Source organism: Adiantum capillus-veneris, chromosome 6 (genome assembly GCF_014529385.1).
Source record: "Adiantum capillus-veneris isolate H3 chromosome 6, ASM1452938v2, whole genome shotgun sequence".
Classification (NCBI taxonomy): Eukaryota; Viridiplantae; Streptophyta; class Polypodiopsida; order Polypodiales; family Pteridaceae; genus Adiantum; species Adiantum capillus-veneris.
Window position 1 is genome coordinate 61,017,416 of NC_140936.1, and position 17,403 is coordinate 61,034,818.

At 45.6% G+C, this 17,403-nt stretch overlaps 1 protein-coding gene across 2 annotated transcripts in view; it reads left to right on the forward strand.

The window, feature by feature from the left end:
* Positions 1–352: 352 nt before the first annotated feature.
* The window catches only part of LOC147455589 (uncharacterized), a 177,915-nt gene continuing 160,864 nt past the window's right edge, over positions 353–17,403 (forward strand). Inside the window, exons 1-2 of one of the 2 annotated variants that reach the window (XM_086514336.1) lie at positions 353–441; positions 557–689. In XM_086514336.1, coding sequence (XP_086370462.1) covers positions 683–689 — 7 coding nt within the window. In that variant the 5' untranslated portion in view covers positions 353–441; positions 557–682. The remainder of the gene's footprint in view (positions 442–556; positions 690–17,403) is intronic. The other variant, XM_086514335.1, reaches the window with a different exon arrangement.

Below are 17,403 nucleotides of genomic sequence, written 5' to 3' on the forward strand. Positions count from 1 at the left end.
CCCCTCCTACACACCTTCCTTCCCTTTTCTTTTGCTTATAAGCCCTTCCCCTTTTCTTTCCACACTAATACATCATTTTTTGAATTTTTATCTCGGCTGGTCAGCACATACTAGCTCCTTCATCTGTCATTAAATGCTACATCACTCCTCCGTTGGTGTTCTAACTTCTACGATCACTCCTATGACACATATTCTCACACATGAGGGCTTGTTTCCACGCTTCTCAAATGTGCACATTTGTGTGACGAGCCAAACATTTTCAACTCAAAACTTCACCCAAACCACAATGGGAAAAGTGCAGGCGTGAAATCAACATTTAAGATATGTCCAATCACCTATTTTGAGGCCTTTTATGTAGGGAGCATGGGACCTTGAGGCCTGAACGCTGATGGCCACAAATCTGAACATTTGGGCTTCGTGGAAACAGGCCCTGAGTTGCAGGTTTTTTTTGTTGTTGAAAAAAGTAGAAATTAAATTAGAATGAGCAGCATAAAATGATTTTAAAATTTACATTGATGGTTTTACATTTTACAATTCGTATATACGCTCGTCCCAGTCGCCTTCCCTCCAGTAGCAGTGTGTAGTACAGAACGGTACAGAGAATGGTGCTATTGAAGAAGCTTTAATGGGACAGCTGAGAGAGGGCACTGTTCTGTGCTAACCTCAGAGGCATCAAAATAACATGCGAGGTATGTTGTTTGTGTGCGTGTGCGTGCACAGAGAGAGAGAGAGAGAGAGAGAGAGAGAGAGAGAGCTCTGTTGGGCCAAACACTAATTTGCCGCAACGGGCAAGCAAACATACAGCAAAAATACTGAACAGTGGATAGGCCTCAGCAGGCAGCAAACAGTGCATAGCCTGTTGCCATGTTGCACTGCAAATAAGTTGAATCATGGCAAGGATTAGGGTTGCAAAGGCCGGTTCCGATACGACAGTGAACTAAAGCACTGGCAGTAAATTAATGACGTGGAGGTGGCTTGGCAGCAAGCGCCGGGCTATAGAAGCATCTGGGAGCAAGAAGTATGCGATAGGAGCAATAGAAGCTCGGCGTAGGGTTTCCCTCTCTACTCTCCCTCTCTCTCATTGTGTGTATGAGAGAGAGAGAGAGAGAGAGAGAGAGAGAGAGAGATTTCATTATTGTCCTCGGAGGTCAAATATGACCTATGGACCTCTTATTAGAAGAGTACATAGAGAATCATGACTAACGTGGATACAGCAAAATTGTGACATGTCACTTAGGGGAGGAAGAAGGTGAAGGTGGCTTGGGAGTTTTTGGAGCCTGAACTCAATGATGGCCTTGCCACCTTGATAGACAGCCCATTTATTGGCTGCTCGTGCTTCTCGAACCTTTTGAAGTTCTTGCTTGTCGACTTTGAGTTGGGCGGGGGTCAAGGTCTCACTTATCCATACTTAGCTGCCCTTGAGAAGTCATGCTTGTTGTAAAAGCGCTATACTCGCCTCTTTAGTCTTCAAGACCAAGATGCTTTGGTTGGTGCGTTTGTCATGGTGAACCTTCTCAATCGTGTCGGGGTCGAACTCGGTTGGGTGAATGGCCTAGTTGAGCTTGACTAGTGTCGAGGTGTAGTCGTCATTCTCTCCCCACCAAGTAGAGACCGATGCGCGGACAAAGAGTGCCAGTCCTTCCCGTCGGCGACGTTCTTGCATGCACTCTTCTACCTTGGAGGAGATGGCGACGGTTGCTTCATGAACTTGAGTGTCAAGGTTGGCCACGCTTGTGGTGAGGGTGTGTTCGACTTCCTTTGCCTTGGCGATAAGGTGGTCGTTATCGCTTGCTTTTCAGACTCCAAGGAGGAGAGACGCGTCTTTGGATCCACCCATGGGTGGGCACAAAAAGCCGTGTCCGCTTAATTGGAGAGAGAGAGCCGCCACTGCATCGCAACTTGGATAAGCCCAGGAAATGCCTTGTACTATGTAGGTCAAGAGAGCCAACACCGCTTGCTTGCTTGATGGGTGGACCGAATTCGTTTCTTGTGGGAAGAGACTCTTGTTTTCTTATTAGTGAATGGACGAAAGCCAGTGTCGAGCTTGACAAGGCAGGGCCGTCGAGGTCGGTGGCTGGAGTAGCGACACAGAACAAAGCCGTCCCTGCTCTACTTGTGGGAAAAGAGAGGATAATGGAAATATCCAGGGCAATGAAGAACAGAGCCTTTTGAGTCCGAGCCAAGGTGCATCGGAGCTGGGCTGGGCTCGAGGTCGCAGATCGTAGTAGAAGCAATGGAGCAAGAGCGCACATGAAGGGTGTGGCGTGGGAAAAGGTGGGCGGAGGCGGGGTTGTGAGGTGTTGAGGGCTCTCCCACAATGCTGCCTCCTCACCCCAGAAAGACTGATGAGATGATTAGAAAGTTCTGTCCGAGATCCACTGTATGAGGCCTTCTCTATTTTGGCAAAGTCGACGATGGAGAAGCGTAGAGTTAGGGAGAGAATATACGAGAGAGAACAAGAGAGAGTTTGCTGAACCAATAACTTGACAATGAACTAGATGATAATACAATGGAGGCAAAGGTGCACTTATATACTAATCTGGGATACCTCAAGTAACTCCCGTTACGAATTGCCCGACACACACCCATGTCAAATAAGTAAAATGAATACCGAAACGACAAAAAAACAATGGGATCACATCGGGCATTCACTTGAGATGCATAAACTTTAACACCCTCTCTGTAGCTCATAGTGGACATATGTAGGAAGACGAAGTCAATGAATAGGCTACCATGGAGACCCCAACAGAAGATCTCTGACTAGAAGGAGTATTGGATGCACCTTGGATTTGCTACCACCAACTTGTCATCTGAAAAGAATGCCATCTTTAGCACCGATTGCCCCATAGAAAGTTGAACATGTAGACCACACACTGTCCAAGAATACCCATTCAGGAACTGTGAACATATCACATCCAAGATTTTACAAGATAATGAACTTTTCAACACACGTTGTCTATAACCCGGCCAACAACAATGAATTGTGTGGTATATGTCATATTGATTCCTTGCCAGATGCAATGTGCTTTGAACTCCGACACATGGGTCCAAATCAAGTAATGGAAGCTCCAATTACCCCTCTCTGTTGCTCTTGTGCCTTTTTTTGGCTAAAGCATGTTGCAACCGTTGCCACATGTGCCATGCCAATTTGCTGGGTGCTCGTCCTCGTCAAGTTTGCCTTGCCTTTGTCCCTTCTCGACACTCGAGCCTTGCCCTTGGAGACTAGGACAACTTCCTCCTCCACGATAAAATAGATGAGGTTGTCAAAACCCAGCTTTTCCTTTGTGATTTGCAAGCGTAATGCCCTGGCTGTCGTCTCGTACTCCTCAACTTCATAACTAATAAGGCCGTTAACTGAGTACTAGTCAAAGCACTATTCATAAACGAGAGTTGATGTTGGATCACCCTAGCTGGTCGAGGCCATCGTCGAAACAATCTTCTGTCTTTGCCTTTGCTGCCAAAAACATTTCCCTTTGGCCTCTCATGGCAATGCGTTTCAAAACGACTTGCAAGTCCAAGACCACCAAACTGGTTCTGCTCTTGACATTTCAAAATCTAGTCCCCCCCCCCGCGGGCGTGCAGCGAACGTGGGAACATGCGTCTCAAGATGCAGTCGGGCTAGGCAGCAGGGTCTAGGCCGGTGGTCTGGCCGGAAGATGTCTCAAAATGCAAGAAGTAGAAGGCTCCAAGAGTTGCAACCGGCTGCAACAGATGGTGCGCCGAAGGGTAGGGCATTTCAAAACGTAAGGTGAAGTAGCTAGTTGACACTGCCCCGTTGAAATAGTGCTTTAAAACTGTGCCTAAAATACGTCAATGTGGAGGTCTCTGTTTCGTGAGAATTTTAAAATCCAGTTGTGGGAGGAACACAAGCACAATTCAATTACAGGGCGTCTAGAAAACACAATCTCCCAAAGCTCCTTCACTTCAACTGCTCCTCCTTTTCTTGTTGCTTCTTCTCCGCGTTAGTTCTTTCTCCCACTATTGAAGTGCACACTGCTATGATACCATGTTTGAGTCAACGAGTAAGGGAGAGAATACACGAGAGAGAGAGTTTGCTGAACCAACCAACTGGGCAATGAATTAGATGATAATCCAATGGAGGCAGATGTGCGATTATATACTAGAGTGGGGTACCTTAAGTACCCTTCTTAGAAATCGCCTGACCCATACCCATGTCAAATAAGCAAAATAAATACCTAAATGACAAAACAAATAATGGGATCACATTGGGTATTCACTTGAGATGCATATACTTTAACACAGTCTACCCTCTCAGTTTTTTAGGTCGGATTTTGGAGCTGTTTTTTCTTGACACAGGCTACTTCATGGTTCATCTATTTGATACCCAGTCGATGTAGGCATTACGGCAGCGTAGCTCCCATGAGCTCGGGTTCTCATATGGTGATCTTCACTCCCTTTGTAACAAACTTGGACACCCCAACTCTAGATTCTACCGCGATACATTAGAGATTCACTTTAAGACAGTTCACAAAAACGACATGGCCCGACGTAGTTCCATGCCCAGAGGTATTGGCCCCAAAGACTGGCGCCCCTTTCGGTATTTCTTTTTATATTAAGCCGTGTTCAAAGTACAAGAGAGAGTCGGCAGGCGCTCACTCTTAGACTCTGCGTCTAGATGCTCTGAGTAATGAGTGCCCAATCAACTTATTTATTGGTACAAGGGATGCCCAAAAGCAGAGCCCCAAAAATTTCATCTCAAACTCAAAAGCAGTAGTCTCCAAAAGCTTTAATGCTAAAAACGATAAATTCCATAAAGCAACTGGCTCCAAAAACTGCCAAAAAGCAGCCAGCGCAATTTCCGGAAATTTGTGCACTGCCACGTCAGCATGTCAGCACGTTTTGCGGAGAATGCCATGTTAGCAGTTAGCAAAATCTACGGGCATCCGTACAGTTTGCCTTGTCAGCCTGTCGGTGCATTTTACGGAATTGTGCCACATCAGTGGGGTATGTCCAGGTTGCCACGTCACCAGTTTGTGACATACCCCCTCTCGAAAGAATTGTAATTGCCTTCGATTACGCCTGCAAAAAACATACAGAGGCCATAAACTGTCTTAGTAGATACTGACTGTTAGTACCGACGCACGAGAGACAACACATCTAGCACATGTACCAATCGACAATCACATCACTTGACATCACAGAACATCACATGACAAATCACATTTAAATTCATGCCAAATCTTAGACCATGATTAATCGGCAACGTATTTAGTAATCACATCTAGATCCAGTTGGGACCTGACAGATGTCCGATTAAGTAATCCTTATTGCAATCATGTCTACAGAGATTTATGAGACCAAAATGCTGCAATCATTTCGTCTTTCAGTTCTTGCACTCAAACAAGACAAGTACAAATCAATTAGTATCATTTTCATTTTTGGGAATTCCAGTTCATAAAGCCATACAACAGAATATTGTCAGCCCAACAGTATCACTAAAACTTAAAGGGACATCAGTGACTCTATATCAAAAATTGGGGTAATCAGCGGAGCGATTCCCCTCTTGTGCAAGCCCGCTGCACCAGATTCACCCATGCTGAAATCGGGGTTTTATCATAGTAGACTATGCTGAACCAAATGCTTCAAGGTAAAGTTCCAAAATTTGAGGAGTATCTGCTAGGTCCTCCTCCACCATCCACTTCGCATCCAATGCAAGATAGTTCTTGAATTTAACCAAGAACCGCCTTATCACTTTACCTTTTATCTTTCTATCCTTGTGTGCCAAATATCTGCTCTAGAACGTGTATCTCCTCGCTTTCCTCCACTTTGGGTTGCTCATCTGGCTCCCCAATCATCGGGCACATCACCTTTAAAAGGCTTCAAGAGACTCACATGAAAAGCATTGTGAATCCTCCAAGTATCGGGCAGCTTCAGTCTAAAGAAGACATCATTTATCTTTTCTTTTATCTGGAAAGGGCCATAGTATCTTATGCTTAGCTTTGGAAAAAGCCACTCCTCGCAACTTATAAGTTGGTGGGTACTAGGAAATTAACTCAAAAGAGGCAAACTGGACACATGGCGGCTCCAGATGCATTTTGCAGATTTGCATGAAGAGGGGGCGTCCATTTCAAGACAGGGGGCTGATTAAGTGCTACAGTGTGTGTGAGTAGTGGGTGCATGTGATCACAGCTTTAATGGAAAGCTTGCCTTCTCCGTTGATCTATGTAGCGCGATGATTTGCTCTCGCGTATCTCTCTCCCCCCTTTGCACATATGGTAATGCCCCACTAGTTGGGCTTCTCAGATGACCATGTACGGTTCTGGGGGTTTTATGCGCGTTTGCCAAGGCAAGAGCCTTTTGTATAGGAACCTGATTAGCTAACTGCTAATCCCCTTCAGGTACGCACAGTTCCATCGCGAAGGAATGCGAAAACAAAGAGTTTTCTCGTGTGAAAACTCGTCCGATTTACAAGGGAACTGTCCCATTGCATGCGGGAGCACCTGAGACATGCGTAGGCGTGCTCGTTCCGCTCGAAACGGTCCAAAACAGAGAATTACAGCCTGATGTGTTTTTCTGCAGGTTTAGGGTTTTGTACCTAAACTGTAGGGAATCTCTAGGGGAGCCTCGAAAAGGCCTTGGGATGCGTCTACAGCGCAGGAGGCACCTAAAAGTGGCAAAACAGAAAATTACAGCATACTGAAATTGACCTGCAGCTCACTGGAAGCTTCCATACTGCAAGGGAAATTGTCCTTGACGTGTACTTTTGACCTATAGGGATATTTGGGTCGTTATGTTGGCGACATTGGGTCAAAAACCTGCGATTACAGCCATGGACAGGTTTGGACAGCTTGATGAGGGCTAGGTGCAAGGATTCGGATCGTTTATTTTGTTAGGGGAGCCTTGGGAAAGCATTGGGTGCTTGTACAGGCCATTTTGGAGAGATTTCCCGTGAGGAATCTTGTCTAATTCAAGGGGCAAGTGACCCTACAGGTGTGAGAGCTCTAGGCTACCCAGAAAAGTGATCGGCACGCAGATCGGAGCGCGAAACAAAGAATTCAACGAGCTGCAATTTCTCGCCAGGTTTTGCAAAGCGCTCTAAAGTGCGTGGAAAGTCAATGTTTGCTTGGGATTTTGTCCGTGGAGACTTCTACTGTGGTTATGTTGCCGAAATCGGGTTGGAGTAGAGGACTTTCAGCCCGATAAAAGTGCGACATCTTGTGGAAGTTTACAGGTTTTTCTCAAGTATAATAAGAATAAAGAAATACCGAAAGGGGCTCCAATCTTTGGAGCCAACAGGGTGTGGTTGTCTGCTTGGTAGCGCTCTAGTTGCCAGGCCGTGGTTTGTCTTGAAGTGTTGAATTATAATCACAGGCTTATTCGTGAAGTTTCTTAGTGCGTCTAAAGTAAAGTAAAGAATTTCGGGTGAAAGCCTGTAAGGTGCAGCGGAAGTGAATGTTGAACTTTGCTCAAGATGAGTGATCCGATCGTGCTCAAGGTTCCTTCTACTTATGGAAGGGAGATGCCTTCCGTTCTTTAATGAGAGAGTGCAATGGACACAAACAAAGTGAATGGACACTGTGCGTGAAGGTGCATGAGACTGAGAGATAGAGAGAGAAGAGAATACGACACCGGGAAGTTGTCAAACCCTCCTCTGAAGGCCCCACTCTCGATGGCGAGAATGGTCTACTATTGATTGCACAATTTGATACAATGGCTGATGCTATGAGTCTAGATGCTTGCTATGTCGAGGTCGACGGTGTGGACGACGACGATGAGACTAGGGCTGAAAACTGAATGCTTCGAATCGGTAACTGTTGCACCAAGTCGGGGGCTGATCTGCCACCTTGATGGCTGAAAAAAACGCTGCTTCCTATGGCTGAAAACGCTATTTCTTGTGGCTTGAAAACGCTGTTTCTTATGGCTTGAAAATGCTGGACAGCAAGCCTTTTTCCTGTCATTGATTCGCTGTCCAAAAACACTGATTTGCGGCCCCTTTTCCTTGCTGAATTAGCCTGCTGAAAAACGCCGGAAGTGCTGCTATAAAATGCTGGCAGAATTGCTCCTGGAAGCGCCTAGTGCAGGCTGAATTCGCTGATGCAAAAACACTTGTATGGCTGAAAAACGCCAGTCTGGATGGCTGAATCTGCAAGTTGTAAAAACGCTGATCTGGTTGATCAAAACGCTGGTCTTAGGGGATTCTTGTTCTTGCTGAGAATTGGCCTGTTGAGCAATGCTCCTGCTGCCTCTTCTGCTAGAAAGTGCTAACTTTGGTTTGCTCTTATATTATCTTAGCAAAATTGCCCTACCTAGTTCCCAACAAAAGTCACTTAATAAATAAGTGAAAAATGTCAAAAATAGGAAAAATAGTTTTAATGCACTGAAAATTCCCTTGATGGATTCTGATGGGAATGCTGACGATCATGCTGTGTGAAACTGAAGGATATGCATTTAATCTAAGTGTCTGGACATGCACGGTCTGCGAACAGACTCACAAAAGTGCCAGATCAATTCCTATTCTAGACTGACTTGACTGAACTGAACCCTAGTCATGCTGTAGCTTGTCCACGGACACATAGGGTTGGATGTGTCACGTGACATCTCCTCCTTTTCAAAGTGAGGTACTGGTAGTGAACTGTATGGCGTCGAGGGAATCGCCAACAACATCCGAAATCCTGGAAAGGACTCGTCGTCAGCCCGCTCTAATGTGTGGGTTGTGCGATACTTGAACTTCATAAAGGTCTGCAACGCTTGCTTCTTTGGGCCGCGCCGAAAGCGACACAAAATCATCTGTAGCTCCTTCAATGCTTCAACCTTGTCTATGGACGTAGGTCCACCTTCTTCAAGAATCTCCAAGGCTGAAAATTCCTGAAACCACTTCCAACACAAAAACATGAACATACCCATTCCAAGTAAAGTGGCTGGAAAAAATCTGGTCTTCTCAGAAGACTGTGCATGCAATGTAGATGAACAAATAGACGGAGTGCTAACCCGTTCACCACACACACACAAACAATGAGATCGAATCTTGTGTTTCTGATCTAAATCAATCACCTGTTGCAATTCACAACGGAAATGCCCATGCTTGGTGCTCATACTTTCATGTGCTCTTTCTACAACTGTGTCGTGCCAAGGAAGAGACATGGAATGTGACTTCCTTGAATGCATACTTTTTAGCTTTTCATGAACAATCCGCACACGTCCATGTTCATTCATGAGTGAAACGTGCTCAACGTACAATATGTCATGCCTAGGAAAAGGGATCACATAACGACGCTGACTAAAATACAGGAAACGATCACAAATGAAACACTCGAACAATGCGTGTTGACGAATGATTCGAACACATAGTACTTCCTGTAAGGGTTCTTTGGACCTAGGCTCGAGAGCCAAGATCGGTTCATCGTGTTTGATCGAATCTGCCTTGGGGAGGGGGGGTGTGGTGGACCTCGACTCGAAAGCCAAGATTGGTTCTTCGTGATTGATTGAATCTGCAACGAGGTTAGCTACACCAGAGAAGGTATCAACTAACACATCATCCTTGTGAACAATCACATCGTGGTCATACAAATCATCATGCTCGTGAGTAATCACATCTCGATCATGCAAATCATCATGCTTGTCATTGTTATCCAATTCATCATGCTCATCATTATTAATTAAATCATCATGCTTATCATCATCATGCAATTCGTGTGATCATGCTTTGGAGAAGACGAGATAGAGAGAGTCTCCTTCTCTTGAATTCGTTCAATCTTCACCTGCACATTAGAAATGAGAGATGGAGAATGAACAACTTGCTCTCCACGAATGACAATGGGAGAGTCACTTTTGGCATTGAAAGTGAACGTATTTTTCGCCCAACCAATGAGAGGGTTATGCTCACGAAACCATCGAATGCCCAAAATCATATCACATCCTGAGAGAGGAGAGACTAAAAATTTTCTACGGAAAGCAGCTTGTTGAATTGTAAAAACACATCAAGGCACTCTTTCGTGATGAGAGAGTCCATACCGGGAGCGAAGCCAGAGACCTCGAGAGGAGATTTTTGTCTAACCTCTAGGCGGGCTTTCTCAACAAGAGAGGGACTGATCACATCATGCATACTGCCTGGGAAAAACGTTGCCCCGTCATATGACAATAACATTTAATGAGAGGCTTATCAATGGGAGGGTCATGAGAAACTTGGGGCACACTCGTGTTCTCATTTATTGCATTGACAGAGGAAGTGGATTCTGTGGATTCTTTAGATTCATTCGATTCAAGTGTGACAATGAAAACAACGACCTTCCTTAGAATAAGTGCTTTGCTCTTTCGACGTGATGTATCCTCCTAAAATTCCATGTGCTACCTTTTCATCTGGAGTGAGCTTAGGTGTAGCAATTGTGTTAGCTTTACCCTTAGGTTCACTTTGAGAGTTCTTTTCTGAGAGACTATTGGAAGATTGGTTAGAAGAGTTACTGTTCTTACAATTTTACCGTTCTTACCGTTCTGAGGGTTCTGAGAAGTCTGAGAGGTACTTGTGGAAATCTTGTTTTCCTTAGGCTTTTCCTTGTTGTGCTTCATCTCCTGTGCGAGAGCAAACGCTACCGCCTTGTTGAGGTCGATTGGATCAAGCACCTTGACATCATACTTGATATACTCGTCCAATCCATAAAGGAATGCCTCCTTGCGCTCCGCATCCGATTTGCGTGATTGAGTGCCGAGCTGCAAAACACGATTAGAAAAAGACATAACTGGCATACCATTTTGCTCGAGACCGCGCCAATCGTCCTTCAATCGTGCTAGGTACTGTGGGGGCATAAACCGCGCCTTGAGCTTGTCATGGAAATCAGCCCAATTGAAGGAAAGGGGCGTGAATTCGTCGGCTTCCTCTATGTGCGCGGCTAATTGGGCCTCTTGCCATGCGTGGTACCAATTGATGGCATCACCGGCAAGGTACATAGCTGCCGTCAAAACCTTGCTATTTCTTGTCTTCTTAGTTGTCGCAAAATAAGCATTAAATTGATGCAACCAAGAATGAATAACCGTAGCATCCATCTTACCGTCATACTTACTGAACTGGAGCTTCTCTGTGACTGGGTTGTTGGAGTCCGAATCTCAGCTTGCGCCACTTGATGAGTTACCAACATCTTTTGCTGGCTCGGACTTCGAGGTGAGAGCCTCTTGGACCAGCTCTTTCATGCGTAGGTCCCTTTGCACTTCGCGTCTTTCTTCGGCTTCCAAGCGCGCTTGCTCAAGCCGCCTTTCTTTCTGCTTTTCTTTCTTTGCGTTCATCGCGCTTGCGTTCCAAGGCAATGGGAGTTGCTTCTTGTCGTGCCATCATGTCCATCATTGATTTCATCAAAGCCTCCATAGGATTTCGTGCAATCCCTGACGTAGATGGCGTAGGGGGAGGGTCAGGAAAACCTCCATGGTGAGGAAATTCTTCTTCACTACTCTCATGCCCATCACCTCCATGCGAAGTATCGATTCCGCTTTGGGTGATGACCATACACTGTGATCTTGGTTCTTAAGTTCACGAGGAACTTGGGTTCTTGTGGGTCTTGGGTTCTTGAGGTTCTTGAGGGTCTTGAGGTGCTTGAGAATCTTGAGGTTCTTCTTTCGCTTGCAATCTGTGTTAGAGAAGGATCTTCTCTTCACCCGAGTTCTGCTCTCTTCCGCGGGCGCACCCCTTGGCGGCCTTGCGCTCACACCAAGGTTGCTTTTTCCCACCTCACGTCGATTGGCCGGCCGCTAAGTGCACGGTCCGCTCTCAATGAGTGAAAAGAGGCACAAGGGGAGGCTGGACAAGCCCTTCTTTCTTGGGTTTCCTGTCACTCTTCAAAAACACGAATAGGAATCGACACGCCCAAGTGAACTTGGGTTCGTGCGACCTCAACAAGCAAAAAAAATTATGTGGTTCTTGTGGTTCTTTCCTTGAGTGATACAGAACACTGCCTAAGCTCTGATACCAATGTAAGGTGCAGCGGAAGTGAATGTTGAACTTTGCTCAAGATGAGTGATCTGATCGTTCTCAAGGTTCCTTTTACTTATGGAAGGGGGATGCCTTCCATTCTTTAATGAGAGAGTGCAATGGACACAAACAAAAGTGAATGGACACTGTGCATGAAGGTGCATGAGACTGAGAGATAGAGAGAGAAGAGAATACGACACCGGGAAGTTGTCAACCCTCCTCTGAAGGCCCCACTCTCGATGGCGAGAATGGTCTACTATTGATTGCACAATCTGATACAATGGCTGATGCTATGAGTCTAAATGCTTGCTATGTCGAGGTTGACGGTGTGGATGACGATGACGAGACTAGGGCTGAAAACTGAATGCTTCGAATCGGTAACTGTTGCACCAAGTCGGGGGCTGATCTGCTAACTTGATGGCTGAAAAAAACGCTGCTTCCTATGGCTGAAAACGCTGTTTCTTGTGGCTTGAAAAGGTTGACAGCAGGCCTTTTTCCCGTCGCTGATTTGCTGCCCAAAAACGCTGATTTGCTGCCCCTTTTCCTTGCTGAATTAGCCTGCTGAAAAACGTTGGAAGTGCTGTTGTAAAACGCTGGCAGAATTGCTCATGGAAGCGCCTAGTGCAGGCTAAATTCGTTGGTGCAAAAACACAGGTATGGCTGAAAAACGCCAAGCTGGATGGCTAAATCTGCAAGCTGTAAAAACACTGATCTGGTTGATCAAAACGCTGGTCTTAGGGGGTTCTTGTTCTTGCTGAGAATTGGCATGTTGAGCAATGCTCCTGCTACCTCTTCTGCCAGAAAGTGCTAACTCTGGTTTGCTCTTATATTATCTTAGCCAAATTGCCCTACCTAGTTCCCAACAAAAGTCACTTAATAAATAAGTGAAAAATGTCAAAAATAGGGAAAATAGCACTGGAAAATTCCCCCGATGGATTCTGATGGGAATGTTGATGATCATGTTGATGGTCATGCTGTGTGCAACCGGAGGATATGCATCTAATTTAAGTGTCTGGACATGCACGGTCTGCAAACAGACTCACAAAAGTGCCAGATCACTTCCTATTCGAGACTGACTTGACTGAACTGAACCCTGGTTTGTCCACGGACACATAGGGTTGGATGTGTCACGTGACAAAGCCAAAGCCCACCGGCGCACGGGTTGGTTTCATGGTTCCATTGCCGGGATATCAATCACTTTTTCCTCAAGAAGTGAGCCTCGGTTGTTTTGGGTAAAGACACAGAGTACAGGAATGCAGGATTACACTATGGCCGACAAAGGGAAGGGCATTATGGAAGAGGGTTTCTCTTCACAGGACATATAGGAAATTCCGCATGTTCGCCCTGCCAAAAATTGGTCAAATTAGGGCTGATTTTATGCTGCGTTTTAGGGTTTGCAAGTATGAACCAAGATGAGATAGGGAGAGGTCTCACGATGGTAGATTGGCCACTAGATCTCCTGCGGGAGTGATGTGGGTCTGCCAGGTGACACGCTGCTTGCGGATTCTCTGAGTCGATTGCTTGGATTCTTTGACGCATCGGTAAATCATATTGAAATTTGAGCTTACTTGGTCGTGGGTGGTACGTCACAGTGTTGTGGAATTATGCTCGTTTTGCGGAGGCAGCAGCCTTTTGCACACGTAAAAGTTAAGGGACTGGTTGCAAAGATGCTACTTGGTGAAGTTCAAGAACTCTCCATCTATGGATGCAAACTGGATGGAAGAGCATGAACTGTCAGAGTCACCAAATGTATTGCACCTTTACCTTGAGGCCTTTGGGTTACAGCCTATGTATGCCCCAACCCAACGTCTGCAAAGGAGGGGTAATGATAGAGCAAGCACATCAAATGTACTCATGGATTCAGTGCAATAGCAGTGTACATTGTTTGACAAAAGTATGAAGGTCTCATTAAGTCATTTGTACACATGTTTTGACAGTCATTCTTGCGGATACATGCGATGATTAAAGGGTGCTTACCACACAAGATCATCTATGGCATGTATATATGGCACGCAATCGAGGACGTTTGCGATTTTAAGAGGGTGGTATGTCACGAAGACGTGGCAATGGCTAACTTGAGTTGTTGGTTTCTTTCTGATGATTTTTGTTTAATTTTTGGGATCCTCTTTTTGAAGTTGCAAATGACTGGACATTGCGTGGCCAGTATGAAATGGCCAACGACCGAGAGTTTCACCTGCAGTCGGGAAGGGCAGGTCACCACAAGTTGGTCGGCTATTCGGCACTGGAATTCGAGTAGTAAAAGGGTGTCTAGGCTCTGTTCAAAGTCATTTAGGCCCCTCGCGACACTTATAAGTTGGTGGGTACTAGGAAATTAACTCAAAAGAGGCAAACTGGACACATGGCGGCTCCAGATGCATTTGCGAGATGCGCCCATTTCAAGAGAGGGGGCTGATTTCAGCCCATTAAGTGCTACAGTGTGTGTGAGTAGTGGGTGCAGGTGATTACAGCTTTAATGGAAAGCTTGCCTTCTCCCTTGCTCCATGTAGCGCGATGATTTGCTCTCGCGCGTCTCTCTCTCCCCTTTTCACATATGGTAATGCCCCACTAGTTGGGCTTCTCAGATGACCATGTACAGTTCTGGGGGTTTTATGCGCGTTTGCCAAGGCAAGAGCCTTTTGTACAGGAACCGGATTAGCTAATTGCTAATCCCCTTCAGGTACGCACAGTTCCATCGCAAAGGAATGTGAAAGCGGAGAGTTTTCTCACGTGAAAACTCGTCCGACTTACAGGGGAACTGTCCCATTGCATGCAAAGCACCTGAGACACGCGTAGGCGTGCTCGCTCCGCTCGAAACGGTCCAAAACAGAGAATTACAGCCTGCTGTGTTTTTCTGCAGGTTTAGGGCTTCGCACCTAAACTGTAGGGAATCGCTAGGGGAGCCTCGAGAAGGCCTTGGGATGCGTATACAGGGCAGGAGGCACCTAAAAGTGGCAAAACAGAAAATTACAGCATGCTGAAATTGACTTGCAGCTCACCGGAAAGCTTCCATACCGCAAGGGAAAGTGTCCTTGACGTGTACTTTTGACCTACAGGGATATTTGCGTCGTTATGTTGGCGAAATTGGGTCAAAAACGTGCAATTACAGCCATGGACAGGTTTGGACAGCTTGGTGAGGGCTAGGTGCAAGGGTTCGGATCGTTTATTTTGTCAGGGGAGCCTCGGGAAAGCAGTGGGGGCTTGTACAGGCCATTTTGGAGAGATTTCCCGCGAGGAATCTCGTCTCATTCAAGGGGCAAGTGACCCTACAAGTGCAAGAGCTCGAAAGCTACCCAGAAAAGTGATCGGCACGCAGATCAGAGTGCAAAACAGAGAATTCAGCAAGCTGCAATTTCTCGCTAGGTTTTGCAAAGCGCTCTAAAGTGCGTGGAAAGTCAATGTTTGCATGGGATTTTGTCTGTGGAGACGTCTACTGTGGTTATGTTGTCGAAATCGGGTTGGAGTAGAGGATTTTCAGCCCGATAAAAGTGGGACATCTTGTGGAAGTTTACAGGGTTTTCTCAAGTATAATAAGAATAAAGAAATACCGAAAGGGCGCCAGTCTTTGGGGCCAACAGGGTGTCGTCTGCTTGGTAGCATCTAGTTGCCAGGCAGTGGTTTGTCTTGAAGTGTTGAATTCCAATCACAGGCTTATTCGTGAAGTTTCTCTGTGTGTCTAAAGTAAAGTAAAGAATTTCGGGTGAAAGCGAAAGCCCATCGCCCCACGGGCCGGTTTCAATTTGTGCAATGAACAGTCTTGCTAAATGATCCGGCTTGACTGTTTTCTTCATTGGAATGAAGTGAGCTTGCTTGCTAAATCTATCGATGACAGTCCAAATGCCATCATGCCCATTCTGTGTCTTCGGGAGATAAAAAATGAAATACATAGCAATACTTTCCCAGGGGCGGGTGGGGATGGGTAAAGCCTGTAACAATCCTTGTGCTGTTAAACTTGACCTTCTAGCATACCAAGCAACTGCGTACAAAATCGTCCACATCCTTCTTGAGTCTCGGCCATAACAAGTAACGCTCCACACCTTTCAAGGTGGTGTCAATGCCGCGGTGACCGGTAAAAGGTGGACAATGGCATTCAGTTAGAACCTTTTCCCTCAACGGCTGTGTAACGCACAACATCGTTTTCTTGATCAAGTAGCCATCCCGTATGGAATATCCCGCTACTATCTCCCCATTCTGTATTCTAGTGAATACATCAGAAAAATCTGGATCTGTGGCGTATTGATCGACCATGTCCTTGAAGCTTCTATGGTCAATCGCGGAAATAGCCAAGACTAACGGCTTCCGGGACAAAGCATCTGTCACCAAGTTCTTCTGTCCTTGTACATGGACAATCTGGAAGTGAAACTGTGACAAGATGTTAGCTCACTGCATCTGCTTTTCCGAAAGCTGCTTCTGTGACAAGAAGTAGTGTAAACTCTGATGATCAGTGAAGATCGTAAAATTGGCTCCGAGTAGGTAATGTTGCCACTGAGTAAGAGCATGGATAACTGCCAAAAGCTCTTTCTCATAAATCTGTGCTGTCAATTTCGGCCTTGAAAACAATCGGCTCTCATAGGCAATGACATGGCTTTCTTGCGTTAAGACCGCACCCAGACTACGACCACAAGCATCACAATATACTTCGAATGACTTCTGCAAATCCGACAAAGTCAATATCAATCCCGTAGTCAATTTCTCTTTCAATGTCTGAAAGGCAGTCACCTCTGTGGGTCCCCACGAGAAGGGACTCCTTTCGGTGTCAAAATGTGCAAAGGAGAAGCGACCTTCGCAAATTTTCTAATGAACCGTGGGTAGTAAGAACATAAGCCCAAGAAGCTTCTAACTTCGTGAACATTCTTCAAATCGAGCCAATCACGTATAGTGTCAATCTTGACCATGTCCATCCATACTCCTGCTGCTGAGACGATGTGTCCCAAAAAGTGTATCTCCGGCAGGAAAAATTCGCTCTTCTTAGCATTGATAACTAACTTGTGATCTCGCAATGCCTGAAAGACCTGAAGCAGATGGTGTCTATGTTCTGCCTCATCCGTGGAGAAGACTATAACGTCATTAAAGAAAGTGCCAACAAAAGATCTGTACTCTCTGAAAATCCTATCCATCATTAGGTTGAAAGTCACTGGAGTATTGGTAAGGCCAAAAGGCATCACCAAAAATTCATATAAACTGAAATTTGTCCGAAAAGTTGTCTTGTAGACATCTCCTGGCGCGATTCTGATTTGATGATATCCGCTTTTCAAATCAATCCTGTTGAAACAAAAGGATCCTTGTAGTCGGTCAAGAATATCATTGATCCTCGGAATTGGAAATCTATTCTTGATGGTGATTTTATTGAGAGCTCTATAATCAATGCACATTCTCCAAGATCCGTCTTTCTTTAAAACCAACAACCACGGAGAGCAGTAAGGTGAAGTACTCGGCTGGATAAGACCCTTTTCCAAAAGATCTTTCACTTGGTTCATAATCTCTTTATTCTG